General features: G+C 39.9%; 1 protein-coding gene across 1 annotated transcript; it reads right to left on the reverse strand.

The window, feature by feature from the left end:
• Window positions 1-4,773: 4,773 nt before the first annotated feature.
• On the reverse strand, window positions 4,774-10,051 carry LOC104212640 (uncharacterized). The gene is made up of 3 exons (XM_009761968.2): window positions 9,352-10,051; window positions 8,517-9,264; window positions 4,774-6,126 (listed from the first exon to the last, which is right to left on the reverse strand). Exons 1-3 carry the CDS (start codon window positions 9,714-9,716, stop codon window positions 5,041-5,043), a joined length of 2,199 nt encoding a protein of 732 aa, XP_009760270.1. The 5' UTR covers window positions 9,717-10,051; the 3' UTR covers window positions 4,774-5,040.
• Between the last annotated feature and the right edge of the window lie 244 nt (window positions 10,052-10,295).

A 10,295-nucleotide genomic window follows, 5' to 3' on the forward strand; every position in this document is an offset into this window, starting at 1 on the left:
ATGTCATCTGCAAATAATATGCACCATGGCACCCCCTGAGTGTGGCGCTTTAGTACATCGATCGCTAGTCCAAGTAGAAATGGGCTTAGGGTTGACCCCTGGTGCAACCCCATCATAACTGGGAAGTGTTCAGAGTCCCCTCCCATTGTTCTCACTCTACATGTCCTTAATAGCCCTAATGTATGCAACAAGAACACCTCTAGCTTCCAAACATCTCCACAGAACCTCCCCCGGCACTTTATCGTAAGCCTTCTCTAAGTCGATGAACAACATGTGTAAATCCCCCTTCCTCTCCCTATATTGCTCCATCAAAGGTGAATGGCTTCCATGGTTGAACGTCCCGGCATAAATTCGAATTAGTTCTCAGAAATAGCTAAAATCCTCCACCACCCTCAGCTCCACCACCCTCTCTCACACTTTCATGGTATGGCTTAGTACCTTGATACCCCGATAGTTATTACAAATTTGGATATCACACTTATTTCTATACAACGGGATCATCATGCTCTATCTCCATTCTTCGGGCATCTTTTTCATCCTAAAAATAACAATAAATTACCCAATGAGCCACTGCGAGCTCGCCCTACCCACGCTCTTCTAAAATTCCACCGAAATATCATCCGCCCGATCGCTCTCCCCCTACTCATCTTACGCATAGCCCCTTCAACCTCTGTAGCTTTTATACGCCTATAATACCCAAAGTACCGACGACTCTCAGAAAGTTCTAAGTCACCCAACGCAATATTTTTATCCCCTTATTTGTTCAAGCGTTTATGGAAGTAAGCTTGTCATCTCTGCCGAATAAGTGTCTCATCCAACAAAATTCTGCCTTCCTCGTCCTTGGTACACTTCACTTGGTCCAGGTCATGTGCCTTCCTTTCTCGCACCTTTGCTAGCCTGTATAGCTTTTTATCCCCTCCTTTGCCCCCAAGTTATTCATACAAACTTTCAAATGCAGCAGTCTTAGATATAGTAACCGTTAACTTCGCTTCCTTCTTAGCCACCTATACCGCTCCCTGTTCGACCTATTCTCCTCCTCGTCCATGCTCTCCAAAAGCTTCAAATATGCCGCTTTCTTGGCTTCCACTTTTCCTTGGACCTCAATACTCTAACACCAGTCCCCTTTGCGGCCAACTAGAGGAGCCCTTCGAGATCCCCAAAATCTCTCTAGCAGCCTCCCTAATGCAATTCGCAATCGCGGTGTACATATCACCCACGTCCCCACTACTCCTCCATGCCCCCATAGCCAGCAACTTATCTCCTAACTCCTGAGCTTTATCTTTAGTCAGCGCTCCCCACTTGATCCTAAATAGACCATACACTACCCTCTTTCTTCGCTCCCTCCTGGTCTCCAAATCTATGACCAGGAGCTTATGTTGGGTCGTAAGGTTCTCACTCGGGATGACCTTGCAATCTACGCACTGACCTTTGTCAGACTTCCTGAAGAGTAGATAATCAATCTGGATCCTGGCTACCAAACTCAGAAAAGTAACCAAGTGCTCCTCCGTCTTCGGGAAACTAGAGTTAGCTATCACCAACTCAAATGCCTTAGCAAAATCCGGCAGCGAAGTTCCTCCTCCGTTTCTAACTCCAAAACCGAAGTCGCCATGCACGTCATTGTAACCCCCCGACGTTGCCCCAATGTGGCTATTGAAATCTCCTCCTATGAAGAGCTTCTCAGTATACGGAATACCACGCACAACCTCATCCAACTTCTCCCAGAAGTGCCTTTTGGCCTCCTCATCCAAGCTCACTTGAGGTGCATACGCACTAATCACGTTTAAGTAGAACCCCCAACAACTAGCTTAATGCACATCGGCTTATCGTTCCTCCTAACGTCCACCACCGACTCACAGTGGCAATGCAAGTGGGAAAAAAATTATGGCAATTCTTTGACTCTCACCGCTATTTCCATCTTCTTCTGTGTTGTCTTTCCACGCTAATGTTGTCGGATTTCCTTGTAACAAAATGCGTCAACTGATAAATTACGAGAAGGATAAAGAATTGGGAAGAGAATTATACAATCATAAGGCTAGACAATAGTTGATTTTACTAGTCCTTGTATATTGTATGTATGGTCTCTGGCATGAATTATGGTGATTTGAAGCTTGATTATATGCGTGTAAGACGAAATAAACTAAATGCTACTAAGTACAGAAAACCAGAAATTCCAGTGAAATGCACCAACAGAAAGCTTAGTATTTAAAATCTTAATGTCAGGAAGTACTAGAAATGCACCACCAAAATCAGAAACAACAAAAATGAACCACAATTTCACTAGTGAACCATAAAAATTTTAACTGCATAATTGAACGACAAATGCACCAGATACTCTAAATTTGCAGTAATAAACCAGAAACTCACAGAAATGCAACAATAAACAAGAAATAGAACTTCATTACAAAAAAGATGCAATACTACATTACAAATATCAGCAGTAATCCATTAAACAAGTAAGAGTTCTTTCTTTTCTTGAATAGCTTCCGGCACTAAAACTTCGAGCCAGCATCTTGCTTTTGTTTCTTTTGCTTCAAACCAGTATTTGGAGTTCGTAAGAATGGAGATCCCTTTAGTTTGAGAAACACCAAAAGATTTGACAGAACGGAACAGGACCAATAAAGCCCTAATATTTTCAATTGCTTCGGTATGAGGCTAGTGAGACAAATTGGGTCATAGGTTGCAATGGATGTTTCAAGGTGTAATGAGTTTGAGAGGAGACTTCTACGTTTCAGTATCGATGCCAAAAGCAGTAACCTGATTTAGTTCTTATCACTTCCTTTGGCACTGCAATGAGGTTTGAGCGATTTTTGAAGTAGCAAGCAGGAATTTGGAGAAAAGAGATGGGGAAATAACGTGCAGTGATGTACGGTTAGAGAACAACAACAACTACCCAGTAAAATCCCACATAGTGGGGTCTGGGATGGTAAAGTGTACGCAGACCTTACCCTTGCCCCGATAGGGGTAGAGAGGCTGTTTCCGATAGACCCTCGGCTCAGAAAGACGAAAATAAAGTAAAAAAAACAAGAGAGAATTCATTAGTAACTCCAATAGAAACCGTAATAGTAACATAAACATAAAAACCGAAAGATGAATGACATGCAATAACAGTAACCATAATCTAAGGTCCGGGACTAAGACAAACAACAAGAATAGTGTGGGTCCAACATAAACTGCAAGCCATCTAAGACCAACCCTAAACCAACCCCGCCTCACCCCCGGAATGAAGTAAGGAAAGTTTTACTACCCCTATCCTACAACCTTAATGTTTGACCTCCAGGCCTTCCTATCAAGGGCCATGTCCTCGGAAATGTGCAGTCATGTCATGTCCTGCCTGATCACCTCTCTCCAATACTTCTTAGGTCTCCCTCTACCTCTTCTCGTACCCACCACGGCCAACCGCTCACACCTCCTCACTGGTGCATCGAGGCTTCTCCTCTGCACGTGCCCGAACCATTAAGCCTCGTTTCCCGCATCTTGTCATCCACAGGGGCGACGCCCACCTTCTTCCGAATATCTTCATTCCTAATCTTGTCTATCCTAGTGTGCCCGCACATCCACCTCAGCATCCGCATCTCTGCTACTTTTATCCTCTGGATATGGGAGTTCTTAACCGGCCAACACTCTGCCCCATACAACATGGCCGATCTAACTACAGCTCTATAATACTTACCTTTGAGTATCGGTGGCACTTTCTTGTCACACAAGACTCCAGATGCAAGCCTCCATTTCATCCAGTCCGCCCCTATGCGGTGAGTGACGTCCTCGTCGATCTCTCCGTCCCCCTGAATCATCGACCCAAGGTACTTGAAGCTATCTCTCTTGGGGATGACCTGTGGCCCAAGCCTCACGTCCCCGCCTATATCCCTCAACTCATCGCTAAACTTGCATTCCAGGTACTCTGTCTTAGACCTACTCAATTTGAAACCCTTAGACTCGAGAATCTGTCTCCAAACCTCCAATCTCTCGTTAACACCGGCCTCGTCTCGTCAATTAGAACTATGTCGTCAGCAAATAACATACACCATGGCACCTCCCCTTGAATATGGTGTGTCAAAGCATCCATCACCAAGGCAAATAAGAACGGGCTAAGCGCTGAGCCTTGGTGTAATCCCATAACAACCGGGAAATGCTCTGAGTCGCCTCCCACCGTCCTAACCTTAGTCTTAGCTCCATCATACATGTCCTTGATCGCTCGTATGTAGGCTACCGGCACGCCCTTCGCCTCAAGACATCTCCAGAGCACCTCCCTAGGAACCTTATCATACGCTTTCTCCAAGTCAATAAACACCATGTGCAGATCCTTCTTCTTATCTATGTACTGTTCCACCAACCTCCTAATAAGGTGGATAGCTTCCGCAGTGTAATGTTAGAGAACCGTTAGTTTTTTAAACTTGGAGTAGCAGTAGGATGTATTCTGCTGACTTTGTTATGATTTGGGCATGTTCTTTGTTCACAAGATTATATAAAGGATAAAATTTAAGTTTGGGATATTTTCAACTACAGAGCCAAATATTTAAATGATGTAACTAAGTCTCGACCAACTACATCCTTCACCCCTTTATTCTATCTAGCACAACAAAGGTCATTCATAACAACAGTTTCTGTTCAACATTTAAGCTCCCATTAATTTAGTACTCAGTATCCTTGAATTTCCAGATTTTGAAGTTCAAACTGTGGGATCTTTCCAGCAAAAGAAAGGAAAACGAAAGGAAAGCTGTGGGCCAAGCTATATTCGAGGTCAACCATACTGCGCATAATATTTAAAACAAAACGTTAAGGAAGAATAAAGTATTCTCATTTGGTAAAAAGTGAACATATTTCTACAACTCGAAAATGCTTCAACAAAAGCAGAACAGGAACTACTTTAAAGAACCCTATAACTGTCTTTCCTCTTTTCTTCAAATCCCCCATTTCCAGCCCCAGACAGCTTTTGCCCGGGGGGCAGGGAGCAATTGAAAGGAGGAGGCGCATCATGATGAAAAAAGGAAAATAATGCAGACACAGAAACAACTTAACTCATACATACAATATACAGTGTCATCACCTCCTTGACCTTTTCTTGGGTTGTTTTGGGGGGATTGCTGCAGATTCCGCTCCTTCCCTGCTCCGTTTACTAGACGGGGGAGATGGATCAGCTCCTCTCTTTGGTGGCCTCCCTACATTCTTTTTCATTGGACTGCCTTTTTCCTTTGCTTGCTTTGCTTCAGGGTTCTTTGAAGATGCTGGTTCTTTCTTTTGATGGGTCTTTGAAAATGCTGGTTCTTTTCTCCCGCCACCTGTTCCACTTACATTTTTCTTCTGGTCCGATCCGCCTTTGCTACCAGAGCTAAGTGGCCTACTCTTCAATGCATCCAGCAACAAACCACTGTTTGAGGATGAACTTTGCTTCATTCGATTCAAGAAATTAGCAGCACTCCGTTTCTTCACGTCTGTGTTGGATTGCTCGTTTCTGCTTTCACTTTTAGATTGCAGATGCTGGGAAGAAGACTCCCCTTCTCCTTGGTTTTTATCGACGACTGCTGCTAAATTCTTGATGGATGTAGTGTTAGGACGGCTGCTGTCCTTTTTATTCAAGCTTGCAGAACCTGAAGCAAATCTATCTCGTGTTCTCTTCTTTGTGATTCTATTTTCGCCAGCATTAGTGGCCAGTTGACTAGGCTGCTGCAACGTGTCTACAACTACTTTTTCCACAGGTCGTGTTATAGTTTGCTCCCTCTTTTTATCACCTCCAGATGATGATGCTGATGCTTTGGCTGTTATGGAACTACGCTTGCGACAGACAATCATTGACCCCGATATATTAGTCTTCAATAGCAAAGAGTCAGATGGTTTTGTTCTCTCTTTCTGGGACAAGGATGCTGATTTTAGTGAGGTTTGTTTATCAGATAAAGAATATGACTTGGCTTTTGTCTGGGAGATCTCTTTTAGAATAAGCTGCCGAAGCTCTTTAGCAGCAACAAACTCTGAGGAATTCTTCTTGAAGAAAACAATGGCGTTGCTGACAAGCAGCAACAGATCACGAAAGAATTTGGATTTGCAACTTCTGTAACGGCCATTTTCAAGCCAAGTCTGAACCATTTCAAGATCAACATGCTGCCTAACTAAGTTGCTATAGTTTTCAGCTTCCTACAAAATGAACAGTATTATATAAATTCTTGCACATAATCTGATGATAGAAATCTTTTTTTTTTTTTTTCGAATCATAGACTCATCTATAACCCAAAGAGATGTGAAGGCAAAGCAACATGATTCACAACATTCACAATGTCACAAGTCACACAGAAATGCCAAGAGGCTGATCTTCAATAGTTTTACAGGGAGTTCCATAAAATCCTAATCATACATCTCAGAGTGCTGACATAAATAATTTTCGAAATTAACTCCAGTGGCATTTCACTACAGGTGAGAAGTTAAATAGTAGTAGTTGGTTTATCCTTCAAATGCAGTGCCCATGTCATGCAAGATTATTCACGCGCTCTGGCAGGACTGGCCGTATTTCTGCCATCTATAGTATAACTGTTCACTTCAGAGCAGCAATTGACAAAGAATAGCAAAGAAACTAGCTTTCATAAACAAAAATAAAAAACATACAAACAAACACACAATCCAAAGCACCAAAAAAGAAGAAAACAAAACAAAACTCCATTTCTAGTTTCATTCGTTTGATCTCTGAGATATCAGAAAACAAAAAGGCATATAATTGTTCTGTAAATATGTTAAAATTGATCTTTGTTTCTTGCCTTTCGTTCATTGTGCAGTTTTTATGAGATAAATAGAGACTGTAAAGAGGAAAACTTCCGTTGGTTTCTAAAGGTCCAGAGGTAGAAATGCACACAATGACGGTGTTGAAGTCAATAATTGAAGAATCTACCAGTAAAAAAATCATAATACTTTGATATCTTTCACATGTGGCAAATAAATATTCTCTCTAGTTTATGTGAACCTATTTCCTTTTTGGTCCCTTCCAAAAAGAATGACCCCTTTCTAAATTTGAAATAATTTATCTTAAGCATCTAATTCTACCCTTAATGAGAAGCTTTTATAACCATACAAATACTCTGAACCCCTTTTTGACTTGTTTAGGACCACAAATTCAAAAGTCTTTCATTTTATTTTAAGCTTCGTGCCTAGTCAAACAATTTCACATTTTTTAAGTGGGTCAAAAATGGGTTTATTTTGTTTTTAAGTGGGCCAGATAATATTTATGTAATGTTGTTACCAAAGTGGCAGATTTAGCACTTTTGGCCTTTTTTATTTTATGTGGTAAATGAGCATAGTTGAGTTGTTTCTCTGTTATAAAAAATAATTTTAGAATCCTTATGTTTTCAACTTGACATTCACTTTCCCACAAAAAAAAACAATTAAAATCAAACAACCACTATCAGACATGCTTCCACATCGGATTTTGATTCAGATAGAATAACCGAGTCAATTACTCAAATGGTCATTCAGCTATCCCAAATTATCTCTTAAAGTCACTTTTCTTTCGTTTGTAACAATAAAGTCACTGAACTATGCATATTGCACTCTGAAGGTCACTCAACTAGATTTTCCAAATTTTGGATTGCCAAATACCAATTTTACCCTCTAAATTATAAACATTTATCTTCTTTTTATTTTTTTTAAACTTTTTAGTTTTAACAACAAAAATTCAAAAACTTATTTATACAATTCAGAATGAAAGAAAATAAAGGTTGTAAATATATATTCCATGCACGTAATATAAAAATAATTATTTAAATAAAGGTATTTTTATAATATACATTATATATTCTTAAAAATTATGCTCAATTATATTATTATGTTTCTACCAATTTTCTGACGACACAAAGTTATGTCACCGGAAAGCAAGGGGACTATCTATATAGGATAAACTATGGTATGTTAAATCGTGCATGGAATATATATATAATATAATTGAGCATAATTTTCAAGAATATATAATATATATTATAAAAATGCCTTTATTTAAATAATTAGTTTTATATTACGTGCATGGAATATATATTTTACAACCTTTATTTTCTTTCTTTCTGAATTGTATAAATAATTTTTTGAATTTTTGTTGGTAATACTAACATTATTATTACTAACAAATTAGTCTAATTAATTTTTTTTCTATGCCATTATTTTAGTATTCCAGCATTATATATGCTAAAATACTTTTTATTTTTTAATTTATAAATAATATTTATTTATTCTATAGGTAAGTCCATAATGTATTTGGCAATCCAAAATTTGAAAAATCTAGTTGAGTGACCTTTTGAATGCAATATGCATAGTTCAGTGACTTTGTTGTTACAAACGAAAGAAAAGTAACTTTAGGAGATAATCTGGGATAATTGAGTGATCATTTGAGTAACGGAATCTAGAATAACCACAACGCCACTGTAACTTTAATAAACAACCTTAGTTAAACTTTCAAAAGTAAAGATAATAGTAACAATAATTTAACAAAGAAATAATAACAATAATAAAATAACGTAAAAGAAAAGACGAGATTCTTGTTTCATCACCTGGCTTTCGAGCCGACGCTCAAACATTGAGCCGAGCTTATGACTTCTAATCTTCTCGAGGAAGGCAATCAACGGCTGAGATTCAACGGGTATTTCTTTAACGGCGGGAGATCTATTCTCCTTCTCACGTTCATCTCCGCTGCTACACCCGCCGACCACAATATCGTCTACCTTCTTCCTCACTGAGCTCTGCACGTCTGAGTTCTCTTTCGTTCTTTCCTCTCCTCCTTTTGACTCGGCCACCGATTCAACCAACTCCGCCGACTCGCTCAGCGGTTCGACTTTCATTGTCACACCGATTGGCGGTTTTTCTACACTGTCCGAGCTGCCATTACACGAGTCTTCACGAACCGGTCTTTCTTCAGCACATTTATCCGGTTCTTCCTTTATGCTTCCGGTTTGGAGCGGTTCTGTTTTTACTGTTCCGGTTCGAACCGGCTCCGGCTTATCCTCGTTCTCCTCTGCGCTAGTTTTTAAGCTGCAGCTGTGTTTCGGGTCCGTAGAGCTCGATTCGTTTACTGATTGTTGATCCTTATCGGAAGCTTCTTCCGATGCTTCCCCGTCGGCTACTAATTCCGGCGAGGACTTATCCTCCGGCTTAATTCCGATCTCAGTTTCTTCAATTTTTTCGTCATTTGCTCCTCTCCGTTCGTTCTTCGCCAGATCTGACTTCGATTCTCCATTTTCAGTTTGTTGCAGACTCCTTTCTCTCTCTTCCTCGAGTCGTTGTTTCTTCAATTGCAAAGACCTAAACAGAATCAAACCATTACTTATACATACAGATATTTGCATGTGTATATATATATATTCAGAAGATGTGAATTCGGAGATGTACACGATGGATAGATCGTATCGTTCAACTTCGCGTCTGAGTTCAGCGACTCGAAGCTTCCGTAACTCCTCAAGCAAAGGAACACACACGGTTTTCTCCTTATCTTCATCGTCATCATTAACGTTACCATTACCGTTACATTTGTTTGAGTAACGGCGTTTGAGGTCAAGGTATTTGAGTCTACAATTATGAGGCGATAACAACCGCGCAGGGGCGGTGCTCCGTTTCTGGAGTTCAACGGCGACGGAATCCCAGCTCTTTGTGCCGTAACGATTGACGGCGCAAGCTAACAAGAGCTCTTCCCAGGTTCCCCATCTTGGTTCTTCTTCTTCCGATGAATTCTCGACGGTTGCGTCCGGTTTGGCCATGAATGAGAGACCAATTCAAGTATGGGAATTGTGCTCCGGCTTGAAGTTCTCTGCAATTCCTCCGTCGTTTTTAGGGCTATTTCTCTATGGGAAAATGCAGATGACTGGCTGTTCATCGGCTTCAGGCTTGGCTTATTGGCTACTATATTAAAGCCTTAATTAAGCATTCTTTGGATTGGATAAGTTCTCCTATGGCTATGGCATAACACAGTGCTGCTACTTGTTCATTTGTTTTTATTCTTAACTAGTGTCGCGTGTAACCCTTATCAGTGTTACAAAGATTTAAAAATTATGTAAATATATTAAGTTATAAAAAAGTTAGCTGATAACTTCAATTTTTCTTCAATAACCAATGCAATTTAACTTTAAAAAAAATCAAATATTTAAATTGTGATATCTCTAATAATCATCAAATAAAATCAATTGAAGAAAGAATTTCCTAACAAAGAGAAAGGCTTCACAAGAAATTCAATATGCCCATCGCATATCTACACGGACATAAAATGAGGAAGAGAAAGTCCGAAAGAATAAATAAGCATAAAAGTATGTATACAGTCAAACTTTTCTATAACAGTTACA

The sequence above is a fragment of the Nicotiana sylvestris genome, chromosome 3 (genome assembly GCF_000393655.2).
Source record: "Nicotiana sylvestris chromosome 3, ASM39365v2, whole genome shotgun sequence".
Lineage (NCBI taxonomy): Eukaryota > Viridiplantae > Streptophyta > Magnoliopsida > Solanales > Solanaceae > Nicotiana > Nicotiana sylvestris.

Coding starts and splice junctions, on each gene's coding strand:
- LOC104212640 (XM_009761968.2), bottom strand. CDS start 9,716: ATGGCCAAACCGGACGCAACCGTCGAGAATTCATCGGAAGAAGAAGAA. Junction 9,265..9,351: donor CGATACGATCTATCCATCGT/GTACATCTCCGA, acceptor GATTCTGTTTAG/GTCTTTGCAATTGAAGAAAC. Junction 6,127..8,516: donor AGCGTCGGCTCGAAAGCCAG/GTGATGAAACAA, acceptor TTCATTTTGTAG/GAAGCTGAAAACTATAGCAA.